The sequence below is a fragment of the Phragmites australis genome, chromosome 12 (assembly GCF_958298935.1).
Source record: "Phragmites australis chromosome 12, lpPhrAust1.1, whole genome shotgun sequence".
Taxonomy (NCBI): Eukaryota; Viridiplantae; Streptophyta; class Magnoliopsida; order Poales; family Poaceae; genus Phragmites; species Phragmites australis.
Window position 1 is genome coordinate 30,403,441 of NC_084932.1, and position 17,062 is coordinate 30,420,502.

General features: G+C 41.6%; 2 protein-coding genes across 3 annotated transcripts; both read right to left on the reverse strand.

The window, feature by feature from the left end:
• Positions 1 to 1,022: 1,022 nt before the first annotated feature.
• On the reverse strand, positions 1,023 to 4,984 carry LOC133887351 (probable polygalacturonase). 2 transcript variants are annotated; one of them, XM_062327280.1, is made up of 6 exons: positions 4,676 to 4,984; positions 3,897 to 4,205; positions 2,943 to 3,063; positions 2,671 to 2,845; positions 2,515 to 2,585; positions 1,023 to 2,044 (listed from the first exon to the last, which is right to left on the reverse strand). In XM_062327280.1, the coding sequence occupies exons 1-6, from the start codon at positions 4,685 to 4,687 to the stop codon at positions 1,374 to 1,376; spliced, it is 1,359 nt and encodes a 452-aa protein (XP_062183264.1). In that variant the 5' UTR covers positions 4,688 to 4,984; the 3' UTR covers positions 1,023 to 1,373. The 2 variants fall into 2 exon arrangements, with proteins under 2 accessions (XP_062183264.1, XP_062183263.1); XM_062327279.1 differs by lacking the exon at positions 4,676 to 4,984 and adding an exon at positions 4,331 to 4,665.
• A 3,228-nt stretch (positions 4,985 to 8,212) lies between these two features.
• On the reverse strand, positions 8,213 to 15,769 carry LOC133886635 (protein RAE1-like). Its single transcript, XM_062326370.1, has 12 exons — positions 15,211 to 15,769; positions 14,891 to 14,963; positions 14,728 to 14,814; positions 14,567 to 14,632; positions 14,263 to 14,456; positions 13,419 to 13,560; positions 13,224 to 13,304; positions 12,132 to 12,260; positions 11,352 to 11,429; positions 9,897 to 9,968; positions 8,756 to 8,836; positions 8,213 to 8,658 (listed from the first exon to the last, which is right to left on the reverse strand). Exons 2-12 carry the CDS (start codon positions 14,942 to 14,944, stop codon positions 8,611 to 8,613), a joined length of 1,032 nt encoding a protein of 343 aa, XP_062182354.1. The 5' UTR covers positions 14,945 to 14,963; positions 15,211 to 15,769; the 3' UTR covers positions 8,213 to 8,610.
• Between the last annotated feature and the right edge of the window lie 1,293 nt (positions 15,770 to 17,062).

Genomic DNA, 17,062 nt, shown 5'->3' on the forward strand with positions numbered 1-17,062 from the left:
ATTTTTCTGGCTATACTCTTTGGCTGATGTTATATGAAAATGAACTGTCAGGCATTGTTTAGTTTCTACACCTGCTTGTATCGTGCGATGAAATAGTCTACGGCATCAAAGTGTGTTTATTTTGGAGAACAATGTGTTGTTGTTACCCTTAGATTATGCCTAGATGAATTGTTTCAAGCGATCATTTTGGACAAGTTTATTTTGGGTGCAACCATTGCTGCCTAGATGAACATTAACTATCCGAATTTGTCTTGGACATCACGATGAACATGTGTTACTTATTGTAGAAGCAAGCAAGTAGCAGTTAACATCAATAGCTGCTGTACATATTCATGTTAAAACAGATGATGTACTTTTGGACATTACATATTCATATTCATTTGTCATAACAACCGCACCCGTAAAAATGTTTTGGCTATTCCTGTGTTTTTTTCATTTTATCCGCACCAAGCAAGCCCTCTAAACGTACTAGTCTTATCAGAATAGGCAGTAGGCAACTTCACCAAAATAAAGCTTTGTTCAAAGGCAAGTATCTGCAGCATAGACCAACTGGTATCTAATGCTAGTTTTGTAGTATTTGTTGGTGGCTTTTGGTGAGAATAATATATAAGTTCAGTTGATAGAACACTTCTTGCAGCCCTGCAGAAACATAATAAAGCCTCAACAACCTTTATGACATCATGAGAAGATTCCTCCAAAGTGTACAAGATATAAGGCCATGATGACTAGCTCAATCAACATCACCAGCTCTCCTTAATAACTTATTTATCAGTTGTTCAGCAGCAGGTGGCAGTTGAAGCTTGTACAATTGGCAAACCTAACATGCCCTCATTGGAGGAAAACATGACAACAAGGCCAAGCAAACAATGCCTCAGTGAGGACAAAGGCAGCAATCAACAGCAGTCTAACAACCCAATCGACAACTTGTTTTAACCCAGAAGCACCCTGGCTCTACATTCATGGCCAGCCAGTCAATTTCCAAGATAACATGTGATGTCTTTCAATCAGACTGATGCTCAAAGGGAGATGGAATATACACAAATAATTTATAATCATGATGTGATAATTTATAACCAAATGACAGTAGTATGAAGCAACAGTACTGCACTCAACACCTATCAAAAAGAAAATTCTTCTTACAGATTGAATAAAGAAATGTAGCTGTACAAGCAAGCACCTAGCTGTCCACAACCCCACCTGATTCTTCCTCCTAAGATCATTATGCAGCCATAAGCGGGGGAGTGATATGGTTCTTTTTTATGCATTTATTGGGAAAGAATTATGAAAGGATGGTGATGGAGACTCAATGTAACTGGATTGTACAAGGACTGGAACAAGGGAAGGGAAGGATGAACAGAATACTCTATATGTGATTATGCTACTGCAAGGGCACTGTAACTAGAAAGGGAGAAGCAAATGGAAGAGCTAGAGGATGGATCACAAAGTTCTGTGCAAGGTTCGGGAAAGACTGTTTTAGAGTATCCAGAAACGTTGGAACAAGACCAGGAACTTGAAGGAGCTGAATCTGACATCGAAAAATTGACATTGGAAAGGCAGATAGCAGTAAATGGATCACTATCAATCCCTGACAAAACTCCAGCAACCGAGATGTTTGTGCCGACCATGTTCTGAAGTGTGATTTGACTAATCACTGGCAGCTCAGATGGATCAAAATGGTCGTCTGGGTGGGTTGAGCAGTTACCAGTGAACTCAATGCCGACATGGACATCATCCATTTGTACATCGGAGATGACCACTACTTTTATGTAACCTCCACGGCCCGGTGAGGTCTTAAAGGAGATGCCCTTATAGGAATCATGGATGCGTAGGTGGTTAGCATGAATATCTGAGATCCCACCAGACATCTCGCTGCCAAATGCAAGAGCAGCACCAGAAGATGATTGCAGATCCACTCTGCTGATATGAATGTCCGACGTTGACCTTCCAAAAGAAATTCCATACTTGTCCCACCCACTTTTCAGTGAGATGGCTTCATGACTGACACTAATGGTGCTATCTTCAATGCAAACCTTTGAACATGAATCTGAAGCAAGAAAGAAAAATTAGTGAAAGAAGCAAAAATTGCTCGTCATGGCTGTCAAGTATATCAAAAGAGTGATGCAGTAAGAAAATAGAGTCAAAACTCTTTGTCAAAGTTATGGAGGGATCTGTTGGGACAAAACAACTAGAAAAACAATACGACTTAAAACCATGATTTGACAGCAGAAGTCAGAATGTGGTATGTATGAGTGGTTTAAGGATTAAAACTACTCATGTTTCTATATAGGTTGATTCTTAATTTCTCTATCTACCTTTTAAGCATATACTAATCCAAGCTTTGCATGCTATCAAGTACCACAAGAACAGAAAGGAAAAGGGAAGTCAGCTTTATTTGAACCTTCTGCTATATTCAGTATTAAGACATTAAATACTACCAATGGGAATGAATTAATATATCTATGCCATCTAAAAATCATTATATAAACAATGCATCAAGACTAGAAATAATCATACCTGGAACTATGCCAGCCGTCAGTGGAGCATCCAGTGAGGTCTGAATCGTCACATTGTGGACCTTTACATCGCTGGACCAAAAAAAAATAGTACTCAATGCAACTAATATTACCCAAACCAAATCTCATGCACACAACTAAGTTAATGAAAATGCACCTGCAGTACACTGGATGTATGCTCCAGGCTGGCGAATTTAAGAATGTCAAGTTTGAGATCACAATTTCTTCAGAATATAAAAACTCCACAAGATGAGGGCGACTATAATTCAGTTCATGGGAGCGAAGCAAATCCCACCATACTGAGCCCTGGCCATCGATAACTCCATTGTTCCCTGGAATGAGTGAATGAGGCATGCAATGGTCATTTAAAGATTAAAAAGCATATGCAAAATAGTACAACCTGTATATGTGATAGAAGAAAGTAGTTACCAGTAATAACAACATCAGTTAAATTGTATCCATTTATTAAGCTGTGATGTCTAGGACCAGGAAGGTCTAGTCCTTGGCCATAAGATGGCAAAGGTTCCACGATCGGCCATTGTGATGAATCCTACAATGAGAAAGAAAACAAAAAAATGATATTAATGTCGGTTACCTAAATATTTAACAAAAACAGAAATTTTCGTATGTGAAGAGCTTGGCATTGTTTTCTAAAAACTATATATATATATATATATATATATATATATATATATATATAGATCAAGTACAATGAGAAGTGTCAGAACTTTTTTTTAGAATGCACAACAAAAAAAGGCACAGCATGCAAGGAATTTACGAATAACGACAGAGACGCAAGAGCAATCCACGTGGCAATACATGAGCAGCATCTTTATTAGCACACGATTTAAAGAACTAAGCTTGGCTTCAAAACTATGCAAAAGGAAATTGTCTCTTTTTAGCTACCTCCCTCAGCAACAGCTATGTTCCACCTTCCAAACACCCACTTTCTACAGGAAAAACAGACATAAGCAACTAGAAGCCTCAGCCTGAACAAATTTGAACCCTACTATGGGGATATCTGCATAGGATGTCCTTGCTATTCAAAGCAATAACAAATAGCACGAAAGATCGCGTCCAAATCCATGGCATGTGGCTTACCTTACACATACCAAAATCACTACTTCATCAGGTATATCCAACAACCATATCCGAACAAACTGAAATGATCTGATCGGCGATACCAATCCTAACCACTAACAATTCAGCAAATGCAGCTTGAAAAGGATAGGCATCCTCACATACATGCAACCAGAACCCATATCAATGTGGCACACACCTTAACACTTGTAATGCCAATGCAAACAGAATATCTGTAACTACTACGTTAACAACCCGTGACAGGAAACGAAATTGCAACCAAACTAATGTCATTGCCATTACCTTTGCGCCGATGATAACAGCTCCTTTCTCCAGGTAGAGGGTGAGGTGGCTGGTGAGGTTGAAGCTGCCGGTGAGCCACCGGCCCTTGGGGACGTACAGCTGCGCGCCGCCCTTGTCGGCGAAGGAGCGGACATAGAAGACGGCGTTCTGGAAGGCCACCGTGTTCAGGGTATTGCCGTCGCCGACGGCGCCGAACTCGGTGATGGTGACGCTGTGAGGCCGCAGCCCCGGCGGCGCCTGGTCCCGCAGCCGCCGCACATCGCCGCGGACCGAGCCGAGAGCGGCGGCCAGCACCAATGCCAAGACAACCTGAAGAACACCATTGCCATGGCCACAGCAAGAATTAGCAACTCATTACACAAACACAATACTTCAATCTTTTCGAATCATAGCTCTAATATTTTGCTCAAACAAAGCACACCGCAAGCACATACTCGTGGCGCACGCATCAAGAACCGCGAGAAATCGCATCTTCGTTCACAAGATCTCAGCGGGAGCGATCAGGGAGCAAGAAAAGGGCGCGCCATTCGCTGACCAAGATCCCCAATCGGGCACGGATCGCACGGGAGGCCACTAGACAGCCGGAACCAAAATCAAGAACTCATGCGCCTCACGCGCATAAAGCAGCAAACGAGAATCCAAGAGCCACCCATTTAGGAGCAAGCCACGGAGAGCAAGAAAAGCGCATCCTTTAATGGCAAAAAAAATCGAGCGAGAGAAAGAGAGAGAAAATCACCACGCAAGTGATTCAATCGAATCACGGGAGAAAACGTACTTACTAGCCTCTTCATGAGTCCCCTCTTCGCCGCGAGAGAGGGAGAGGGAGGCGAAGCAGCGGCGATCCTAAGCACACCGCCACTTGCAGACGAACAGACGGCGGAAAAATGAGATTTTTCTGGCCAAAATTGTTGGGATTTTGGGAGAAACGGATGAGAAGAGGAGCAGCCGGCTGCTGCAGCAGCAGCGAGGGGAGGAGAAGCTGCCGGATGTGCTTACAAAGACCTGCTGTCCTTGCTACTGCTAAGTAGTAATGACACTCTGGTTCTGGTTCAGTCTCTGTGGCTTCTCCACTAATTCTTCCCCTCGTGTAGTTAATCATACAAGAAGAAACAAATTAAAAGGGAAAAGAAAAATGGAATGAGGTAAAGGAAAAATATTGGGGTAGGAATGAGCTGGCATTTCCTTTTTTTTGTTTGAGGAAAAAATGAGTTGGCATTTTCAATTATGGCTTTGATTGGTTGCTCAAAAGGATAGGGATCCAAAGGAAAAGGAAATTCAAATTGGATTAGAGGTTGAAAGGGAGAAATGAGGGGATTTTTAATTTAATTTAAAAAAATTGGTGTAGTGTAGTAGTTGTATTTGGTCTGTGGCGAGTTGTCACTTGGCAAGTTGGCAGGGAAGGAGGATATGAGAGCCGTTGGTCATTGAGCACGAGATGAAAGCGAAAAAAAAAAGCATGGGGCAATTTGTGAGGTGTTTGCCCCTTTGAGCAGAAAGGTTAGTGAGTTATTGCTATTTCACTTTGGGAGAATGTGATGCTGCTTTCTATTTCAAACAAAATGAAAATAAGATCAGCTTTGCTCCCCTTCTGAATGAATTGTCATACTGTTGTATTGAATAGATATATAAAAAGAGAAATCAAAATGCAATTCTTATCTTATTAATTGCTATTCAGGTGTGTGTTACAGATATACGCATGTGGGGGTGTTTATTTAAATTAGTTTCATTTCATAAAAACAACCGATTTATCATTCCATATGAAATAGGGGAAGCATACACCAATTAAAGTTACTGAATCCCTGAAGAAATACTTATAGCAAAGTTGACGCTCTCTTGGGTGCCACTACCCACGTAAGTGAGCGTCGTTCATATTTAACATTATCCTAGCTCCATCATTTACCTCAGTTTTGATCCCAAACACGATATTTGTGCAACAATGAAACTTAAACTTGATTATTGCTTGGGGCTGAGCGCTTACTGGGATAACAGAGGCTATATGAGGTAAGTTTTGTTTTTTAGGCAATTTGATCGATCCAAATCTAAAAAGAATAGAGATTCACTTTTATCTAATTAAATTAAAAAATAAACTAAATACTCATTAGATACCCGCTTACATCCTTAAGAGACTATCATCCAACACCATACTTGTTCGGACTCAACCTGATGCATGCCTCCTCCTTAAGGAGCTGATTGGTTGCTCGTATGGGGTGATCATTGGTAGATGTGTATAATCTCAATGAGATATGTGTTTGATTACTCGTATTTACAGTTATTATCTGACTCAGTGAATACAAATGTATATCTTCAACCTGACTCAAGAGAGAAACTCGATTCGAGCTTCACTCCGTAGCCTAGCACGAGCTTTCCTTCTCAGGCTGACTCGACAGATGCAGACTCCTGTAGTCGTTTATACATACAAGCTCACTTATTAGTGTCACGAAATCATCTACATGTAAGCAGCCAATCACAATCTCAACTCTTGTATCCGCTCATGTAACCTCAGATTCAATCAACCAAACAAAAACTCAGTTCAATCTGTTCGAACAGATACAACCAAACATTTTTCTCCCAATAACCTACATATATAATCCATACGAACAACCAATCATATCCTATAAAAAAAAATATGTAAAATTTCACTAACAATAACATCCCCAGGATAGAAATAGAAACATAGAGCTCGTTTGGTTTGAACCCTGAATCTGGCAGCAAATCCAGACCTGCCTGGATCTGACGAGTACTCAAACCAAAAGGCCCAGAATGCAGGTCTTAGTGCAGGCAAGGCTGTAAACTTGGAGCGGACCCACAAGGCAGCTGGGCCAATCATGGTGGCAGGTGGGACTGTGGGTCCATGCGCTGTATGAAGAATACGACTCGTTGGATGCTTTGGAGTTTGGAGTTGCATCATGGTCGTTTGGATTTAACCAACACAATTTTCCATTTGAAACCATGTTGAGAATGTACTCCATACATCCGTAGACACTTGAGTTTCTGCTTGCAAATTATTGAGAATGTTGATTAATTAATGCAAATTATTGTAACTGTTGACTCATTACACTGTTCAAACAGTGATTCTCTGCATTAATCACAATTAAGGCAGAGGATCCGGGTCCAGCACCAATGGGCATTGACTTGTGCTGAAATTTGGTGAGAAAATTAAAAACGTACATTTAAGTCTTATTTAGCATAGCTTCATGTCAGATATAAAGTTTATACATTAAAATAAAATGATTTAAACCTCTATTTATAGTTTAAAATAGAAATAAAATAACTCGCATAGTCCATGATTTTTTAAAGCTAGAAATACCTAGCTATGCACATGTCCAAGCCTCCATTTCTTCTGTCACGAAAAATACCTATGTTTGAACTTCTTATACTTTCCATGGAAAATAATTTATAATATTATAGTTTAGATACGTTTTATAGATTTTGTGAGGACTATGTGTTAGATACGTTTATAATATTATAGTTTATAACCTTTTGTGATGAGATTACACAGACACAGGAGAAGAGAGCCAGGCTAGCATAGCATAGCAATTCGATTCGGCGGGCATAATTGACCCGACTGATATGCACTCCGCCATCCCCTCAGCCACAGACAACGTGGACCCACAAGGCTACTCGTGGATCCAGACCCCATGTGTCGGCTTGCAAGTGATAGCTCCACTTGCAGTGGCTCCAGCTCCACCGCGATCACGTCATGTCCCCCCACGGACCCACACGCGAACAGCTATGTGCTCCAGGCACGTGGCTCGGGCTCGAGGGACGGGTATCCTCGGTGGGGCCCGGCTCCGACGTGTCCCTCGTGAGGTTCACACTTGTCATCTCATGCGACACTAGGCACTCCGGTTTGTGTTAAAATCAGTTGAATTGGAGATCATAACCTCCATCCAAACACAACCTCAAATAAATAAGTGTAATACTATTTTCAAATACCTGAAACTAAGACATATCTTAATCGATCATTTTAAACCATTTTCTCAACACTGCAAATGCCTATTATTCCCATCCGTTTTCTAAACATAGGACTTACCATACTCCCCCACTGATCTCTAACAGCTCTTCCACCACCAAATTCACACCTACTGCTCATCGCCACGCTAACCTAGCTCCATTAAACCGCATCCTTGCCTTCCCGTCTCAGCACCGACCTATCCGACAGTCCTCTGCTGCCTCGCCGACCTCCTTTACTGGGCCTGCTTACCGCCCGCCGGCATCCATCTGTAGTCTGTCAGCCGGAATAGGGTGGAGGCGAGCTGTCAAATAGACTGCTAAGATTTATAAGCAAAAACCTGCCAGTTAGCACTGGACGGTTCTTTTTACCATGGTCGCTAGTAATTTAGCACATCTCATGAATGTGACGACAATTCCACCAAATACCATATGCACGAAAATTTACACCACTTGCAACAGCATCCCTGTAGGTCTGATCACAAAACCTTGATAGACATTGCTTAAGAGGCCTAGACACTGCGAACACCAGATACTACTACATGTTAAGACTTGCAACAGGTTCCTATCATCAGTGGCTACAAGTACGCTGGAATGTACATCTACCGGATTTTAAGACAGGAGGGCCAAAACAAAACTGATGCCCAGCCAAAAGAACAGATCCTGCAAGTCCAACACGCTGAGGCCCAAGAGAAACACCCTTCTCCAAATAAAAATACATGATTTCTTCTGCACATAATGACTTTGCATCCGCTGGATGTAATCACTTCCTGCCTGTCGCAAGGCGTGGCTTTCCTTTTACCTCAGATTCCTATTCAAAAGAGGGAGATTCGGTGCCAAAAATAATAACAAGATAAGATTGCAAGGATGAGTTTCGTCATAATATCAATGCTGTAAACAGAGTTAACCTGAGGACTGTGGAGATAGATGGACGTCTTTGCAGTTGCAGGATTGTGGTTTTCAGCCCCACGGCTCCAGTCATAGCATACCTATTTTCCAGTACTTGTGTTTATTCCTTTGAGGATGTATAACGTGGAAGGGCTTACAAAATATTAGCATAGCCATCGAAAGGCTTTGTTACAGCAGTGCAGCACTACCTTTTAGCAAATAGAAAAGATTGGCAAATCTACACTAGTATACTAGTTTGGCTATGAATATTTTTTTCCTATACTGGATTTTGGAGCATTTATCTTGATCAAAATAGCATCATTACTCCCACATCTAAAAAATTGTTTAAAATCTAACAACACTTCATACCATTGATACAAATCAAATAAGCTAAATTCTCCAAACATAATAAGAAGGATACCAAACTAGTGCAATGGTTGTCAAAATCAAAAAAAGAAGTCAGTTTGGTCCTCAACGGAACTTTTGTAACAGCTTATCCTTGGTATGTAGTAATTTTCTAACAAAATGTCAAGATTAAGTAACAATCAAACATTTATGAGCCCAGTGTGGAAGTGTTCCAAGTTTTACTACAGGGGCAAATTTGATCCCAAACCCAAGTAGGACTAGATTGGTCTTGTTGTCCAGTCGCCCTCCTGATAATCATCATACTAGATTATACGCCAGCATGACATTGTGTACCATCATACTAGATTCTAAGCTACAAGACATTAAATATAAATCATCTCAACGGTCTCCAGCATCTTTTGGAAACTAATGGTTCTACTGCAATAAGATTATGTAATCCGTACTTTGACACAAATTTGTGTAACTCTTCCTACTTCCTTTTTTTCCTGCTTCAACCATGCCATACTCTAATACTGCCAAAACTTGGAGCACCAGTTGAAACTATAACCAGACAATGCATTTTAAAATAGCAATTAAACTGGAACAAGCATTCGGTCAAACTCAAGTTAACGTAGGACTGAAACATCATGAAATGATTTTGTGTGTATTTAAGATGTGTGCATTCAAGTTGTCTGAATCAAAGGTAAGATATATCTAAAACCTCCTGATCCGAAAACCGGTGTTAAAAATGTGAAAAAAGCTTAATTCTTACAAATAAAACAAGACATGCAATCATCACTTGCCTAGTAGACTTACCGCATAAGCAAATATGGAACCATCACTGTTGAAGGTACTGCAAGGAATGGGAAGGGGGCATCTACTAAAAGCCTGTAAAAAAATAGGGTCAAAATAAAATGAATGAAAATGCCATATAGAAAATAAGGGAAGGAAGTATACGAGACACTGAGCATAAAAACAACCAATTAGGATGCACCCAACAAAATAGGAAGACCACTCACATGATATAGGATTCATTCCATTGAGTGGAAATGTAACATGCTTTCATCAACAGCAAAAAGAATCAACTACTAAATGCCAAATAAACCTACTAAGTACCCAAAAAATCAGTCCGTCAGCACAAGGTTGGACAAAAGGGAAGGGATGAACCCTACACACTACCAATAAACATTTTCTTGTTCAGGTGAAATATTATTATACTCATAAGCTTGACCATAGTTTCATTTTCCAGCTGTACAAACACAACAAATATCTATGTAGCACATTGAAAGGTACAATCAAGTCACCAGGAACCCAGGTTGACAGGGTCACTAAACGGGGCCCTGGGACGTGTGTGTCGAAGAGGGTACTTTTCTTTGATATGCTAGTTCAGGTCATGGGACATGACCTTGAAAAATATGGGTCAAGGAATCCAGGTCAATGGATCAACTATAAATGGAAATAAACAAAGTATATTGGGAAAGAAATGGAAAAATATAGAAAACAAAAGAAGAAGAGGGAAAGATGAAGAAATAAGCCTGGCCCAATTTCCACCAGCTCATCCATCCTTCTCCCCTTCCCTCTCCTATCTCTCAATCCCTTGACAACTCACTCTTAAGTCTAGACCTCAACCCTACCCCTACCTCAACCCAGGGGCAGACCTAGGGCCCGATGACCCTGGGCACCTGCCCGGGCTCCCGCACGGCGACGGCAAGAGGCTAGCCGACGCGGTGGTGCTTGCCGGAGATGGATAGGCCGAACAGCCTATAGCTTCTCCTAGGCTCCGTCGAATCGTTGGGTCTGCCACTGCCTCAACCCTAACACCGCGTTGCCCCCTCTCCCTCCCACTGCCTCTCCCTTCCTTCTCCCCCAACGAGCCGTGACCATGGTGGATTTGATGAGCAACGACAATGGAAACGATGGTGACGAGGAAAAGCAACGGTAGCGATTGAGGTTAGCTTTCGCTCCCCATGTTCTCCATCATCACTATCCCCCCTCCTCTTATGCCGTCCCTCTGCCCATCAGTTCATGAGCCTTTGGGCGGTGGCATCCCAGCCATGAACCAAGATCACGGCAATCCATGATCCAGGATGTGTGTTCCAAGGTCATCAATCGAGGAGGTGACCCACTACCCTGTTACTATGGTACAAATACTCCACAGAAACAACGCAAGCCGTAAACCATCATGAATCAAGAACAATCAAGGCAACAGAAACAACTGCAGTGGACAACAAAGGTGAAAATCAACAGAAAGAACCATGGAAATTATTAAACCTTCAGCCTCTGCTTGCTATCCTTATCCCAGAAATTGAAAGCACCATCAGATCCAGCAGTTGCAAATGTGTGATGGACCTGTGACAAGTTATAGAAAATATGAACTCCTACATGTAATATCATCAACTACAATTTCCAAATTTGGAACCAACTACAATTTCCAAACATGGAATTTATCATAAGCAAATGGGCACTGCTTGTTTCAATGGAACACAGTCTACAAACACAACCAGCTCAGCACAGCAGATACAAAGTATCATCAATCAGTCATACCAATCCAATGAACAAGATGTCATTTTTGCAAAAAAGAACATAGAGAAATAACTAACACTGTTCTTATATGTATATTCAACTGGTAAGATATGAAATTTGCTCAACTAAACCAATAACCTGTTGAAGTGTTGTTCTTTTTTTTGGTGTGTGTGTGGGGGGGGGGGGGGGCAACATCTGTGTTCATCTGCTTGGGCTTAGGAGTTCTTTTGCGTCAAACATATGCCTAAGATTGCAGTGTATGGTTGTAGATAGTTTAAACTACAATATCCGGTTAGTTTTAGCTCAAGACATTTTAACTACAATATCCGGTTAGTTTTAGCTCAAGACATTTTGTGGAAGACAAGATGTTGCGCTTATGCTATTCAACAAATCATATGAGAATGGAGACAAGGTATTTAAACTGAACATGACTATTGCATCTGTATGCTCCATAGCAAGGTATGTTAAGCAATATAAGAACAAACATAAGCCTCACAGGTAAATAACAAATGAGTAAAGAGATCTTACAGGGTGGAAGTTGAGTGAATTTACAGAGAATATATCATTTCCTTCCCTGTGGCATTTGAAAGTGAAGTTTTTGCTTTGCTGTGAATCATCAATATGATGCACACCAACTCTTCCTTCTATCGAACCCACCTTTAAATGAAAACAATGGGTCAGTCATATGGAAATTGACCTTTGCTCTCAAAGTCATGTGGAAATTATTTAAAGAAACAAAATATATTGTCAGGTACCGACCATTTTTATCCAAGATATTGAGTTAACAAACCAATGTAGAACAAAGTATCAAAATACTGAATACAGCCATACAGGTACCAGCAAAACATTGACTGGTACAAGCAAGTATCAAAATAACCACCAGCTAAACAATCTGCCACTAGGCAGGTAAAGTATAGGAAGACGCACTGCCACTGAAAATAATTTCTTGAAGCCCCAGAGGGGCTTGACTAGGGGATTGAGTGCATATTTGTGAAGAGTCCAGATGGCCTTTACAAGCCTCCCTCCCTCTTTCATCTACCTAGCTTTTTCCTCCCTACCAAGCTCCACTGTTACTCTGTCCTTGCTATTATTATCTATCCCTGCCCCATTACCTCTCCTTGCATCACTGACAGGTCTGCCACCCATACCACCCGCGCAGCAACTCAAGGCACAACTGCATCAGCAATATTTATACATGACTTATACTTCAAGCACTTAGAAGTTTACAACACAAATGACCAAGGTACACAGCACTCATGAGGCCATGACAGTGAAACTGATGTTGGAATCCCATCCATACCAAATTCTGAATTGCTGGTTTGAGTAAGGTTATAGGTTTTATAAATGAAAAAAGGAGTGAAGAACAAAAGGACTAGCTGAAGACAATTGATTTGGGTACATATTTATATTTGGTAAATACAGATTATTATGCCGCAAACAACAACAGCAGCATCCTTTGTCCCAAGCAAGTTGGGGTAGGCTAGAGATGAAACATTATTATGCCGCAAAAGATACATGAAAATGTATTGGTGAAGCACAATAAAAATAGGCATATTCAAACAAAGGACATTTGGTTTGGTAAATGTGAGAGTAAAGGACATGCGGAAAATTAAACATTACCAGAAATCCTTGTTGATCAGGAAATGCAGCAAGGGACCGTGTCTGGTATTTTAGAGGTGACTGAATACGCTTGAACTCCGTCTAATGATCAAAACACAACACATGAAATCAATCGGTTCAATAACACAACTTAGCAATGCCCACCTCAAATTGAAGGAACCAGCACATGCATAGTCAGTTTAACAACACAATCACCTGAGGATTCTGCAAGTTGAAGACCACAAGATGGCGATCAGCAGTCCCCACAATCATAAGGGGGTAATTCACTGTAAGAGCATAGCAACGCTCTGGAAGTTGCTGAACATGGACAGGATTTGATTGCCTTGTGTCCCAGTACCTATAAATAGCATGGCGATCAGCATTGAAGGTAGATAATAACAAATCAGTGTCATCGTCGGTTCCAATGCCATAATGGGATGAACATAAAGCACAATAGAAATGTATTGGTTCCAAAAGGGCACAGATGAAGTAAAACAGGCCCAAAGTCAAAGAGCAGATATGCACAATGTATGAATGTTTATCAAATATGCAGCCAAAAATGGAATTCTTGAGTCTTGACATAATGTTTCTTAGATCAATCTGAAAAGCACGATCAGACATACGACTACCATGCTCCCAAAGAATATTTATAACAGTAATTGCATTATGTAAATGTCATATTAACTGTAACTACTGCATCAATTGTTGTTTGTATAGCAACTCCACCATGGAGCAAAACTCATTGCAGCTGTAAACAGAACATGGATAGGAAATGATCGTATGCTGGTAGTTAAACCTTGAGGTCTATAGAAGGCATACAGACCGGAATGGAAAGATAAAGAAAATGATATGCATGCATCTGTAGAAGTATTTGACCTAGGAAATATTGGTAGTTCCTTTTCATTTGTCAAAAAGTATGTTCAAGAACTTAGTCAATGCACTAATTCTTTTTAAAGAAACATGTGATAAGAATAATCAGCCAGTGGTAACAATGTAAGATCCAATGAATTTGGAATGCGCGACAAGATTCATCTGAGAGCAAAGGACTAGACTTGTGCACCTTAGAGTCTTATCCCAGCTTCCAGAGACAAGAAGATTCATCTGAGGAATCCATGCAATCTCCTTGACAGGTGCATCATGCATTGCGACTGTCTGAGCCTGCCCACCGGACAGCAGAGGCCACATTTTGACCTGCTTGTCACAGCCTCCAGAGAAGACAGTAGTTCCATCGTCCTTCCAAGCCGAGCAGAGGACCTGAAAGAGGATAGGAAACAAATCAATCAGCACGCCGGATACTAACTACTTGGAAATCAATCTAACACGGTATATGAAAAGTTGTCTCAAGGAGAACATTGAGATCATACTGGCTGATCATGCGATATGGATGCCTTCGGCTGACTGTTCCCACCAACTATCTCCCAGCACCTCACCTGTACAAAACGCAGAGCCAGCTGATCCTTATAAACTACATCGCAATATCACATTAACAAATGCCAACTGCGAATTACAGCATAAGCAAAGTTACTTGGTTATCCCAGGAGGTTGCCACCAGCAGATTACTCTTGGGGCTAAAACTGAGGCTCGAGACAGAGTCACCCGGGTTAGGCAGGATCTGCATCAATAAGAAAACGTCAACGATCCAAGATACGGCAGTAGATATGTATACTAATCACTATACTGCATCACACCTCGAATGACTTGTTCGGATTAGGGTTCGCGGTGAGACCGGTTAGACTCGCCATCTCTCTCTATGCCTTGATCCTGCAAGCACTAACGAGCATCACAACCCAAACAAATCCGAAACGAATTGGGCGGATCGGAGCACCCATCCACCCAGGGGCGGATCTACCACCCCGGCGAGCTCTGGCGGCCGCCAAAGGTGGCCGACGGCGCAACACGCCCACCCCCCCCCCCCCCGGCCCACACACACACCGACGGCGAGGGAGAACACCATCGCAGTCTCTCTCGATCAGCACAAGGGGGGAATAGAAGGGGAGCGCTGACGTACTGTTGCCGTCGATGGAGGAGCCGCGGTAGACGAAGGAAGCCGCCCCGGCGATGTCTCACGGCGGATGGCGATGGAGGAGAGAAGAAAGAAGACGTATGTACTCCAAACCCCTTCCAGAACCTTCCTCTTCTCTTAACCTCTGAACCTATGTTCTTGCTGAGTTCCTCCTGATGTACCCAAAATTCTTTGCAGAGAAGAATCTGACGGGCTGCACACCGGAGATGGAAGCGGCCGTGGGTGATCTGCGGAGTCAAGTGAAGGATCTGCGCGCGCAAGTGCAGCGGATCGGCGCCGGGGTGAAGGGAGGCGGTACCGGCGATCACCGACCTCCGCTGCTTCTAGCGCCCCCTTATCTGAAGCGGTTGGATTGCAACCTGCGATTGAGAGCGGTCATCGTGGGCCATGGCGTAGACCCATCGAACAGGGGAACCAATTTGGGGATTTTTTCCTCCCCGATTCTACCTCCGGGGTTATCATGCTGTATTACCACACCTAGATTTTCCACAATTCGATCGGGAGGGACCAAAATCTTGGAAAATCAGGTGTGAAGCCTACTTTAGAATTTTTCGTATTCATTCAGAATTAGAGGTCAATTTGGTTACCATGCATCTCACGTGCAGTGCCGGTTGAGCGTACACATCCGTTACCATCTCTATTAGATACTTAAGGATAGTTAGTTAGTTTCATTTTTTCTTCAGTTACTTATGTTGTATCATTTAGCATCTAGTAATTTAAAATATTTAATTTTGATATTAAAATGAAGTTCAGCACTAGTAGCAGGTTTTAGCGTTGATATCATACATTCTAGGCTAAGTATTCATACCTACATCCTTTAGCACCGATATTAACTCATTTCTCTCTTCCTTAGTTTTTCCTTAGTACCAATAGATGTACATGCTCTATCCATCTAAATACCACATTGCGTGTCAGACTAGGAACAGTTCACCCTCATCATCGTTTGGAAAATTCGGCAAGGATGAGTTTAAGTAAACTCTGTACCAATTTACTCGCCCTCACCAAACTACCGATATAGTTGGTTATGCAGAGCGTTTTTGATACACTCATGTGTAATTTGTTAGCATATTATGTATCATGAGAGTATGTTTTTCATTACTCAGTTTATGGATGGACTATGAAATAAGATCGGTATAGCCATCATTTTACATAGACCTTAAATACTTGATATTATTGTGTCTCCAGCTTGTCTGCGGGAGGAGATGTTGGAGGTGAGCCAACACAAGTACCATCGATCTAAAGTGCCTATTGGGTCACATGGGCGACGCGTGAGGAAGGTAGAAGCCTACCATTCAAAAAAAATGTCTTAGTGACATACACAATAGTAAATATGAGTTTTGATCCTTAATGAGTAGGGATACAATCATCTCTACTAACCATCTAAACTTATACAATGTATCTCCAAGTGACCAACCACCGACTCCGAGTATTGATCTAATAATCCATATTTTTTTCTTCTTTAAACTGAAACTATGGAAAAATCACCTCATAATTTTAGTTATAAAAAGGACTCATACAAGCTTGAGGTGGGAATTATTAGACGCATCATTGACCATCATACAATGTTAGACGACATAAGACATAACAGAGCTAAAAAAACAAATTTTTTTTCCATGATAATCGAGGATGAAAATTAAATCATGGAACTAGAGGGTTTTTTCAAGTTGGATCTCTAATTGTTGGTCGAGTGGTGTCTAAGGATGCTAGTGGGTTAGAGCCCCGTGGGTTTTAGACCAAGGGCAAGTTCGGATATAGAAATTGTCACATGAAGCTATTGGGTCGATGCCTTGATTTGGATCGGGTCTGAGGCCAGAGCTTAATTTGCATCCGCGGGTGC

What these genes read in the sequence shown, in the direction of transcription:
- LOC133886635 (XM_062326370.1), bottom strand. Translation starts at nt 14,944, where the DNA reads ATGGCGAGTCTAACCGGTCTCACCGCGAACCCTAATCCGAACAAGTCA. An exon ending in CCATATCGCATGATCAGCCA is followed by an intron (nt 14,457 to 14,566) that starts GTATGATCTCAA and finishes ATCCTCTTTCAG; the next exon opens with GTCCTCTGCTCGGCTTGGAA. An exon ending in TCAACTTGCAGAATCCTCAG is followed by an intron (nt 13,305 to 13,418) that starts GTGATTGTGTTG and finishes TTTGATCATTAG; the next exon opens with ACGGAGTTCAAGCGTATTCA.
- LOC133887351 (XM_062327279.1), bottom strand. An exon ending in ATACATCCAGTGTACTGCAG is followed by an intron (nt 2,586 to 2,670) that starts GTGCATTTTCAT and finishes TTTTTGGTCCAG; the next exon opens with CGATGTAAAGGTCCACAATG. An exon ending in GACGGCTGGCATAGTTCCAG is followed by an intron (nt 2,045 to 2,514) that starts GTATGATTATTT and finishes TTCTTGCTTCAG; the next exon opens with ATTCATGTTCAAAGGTTTGC.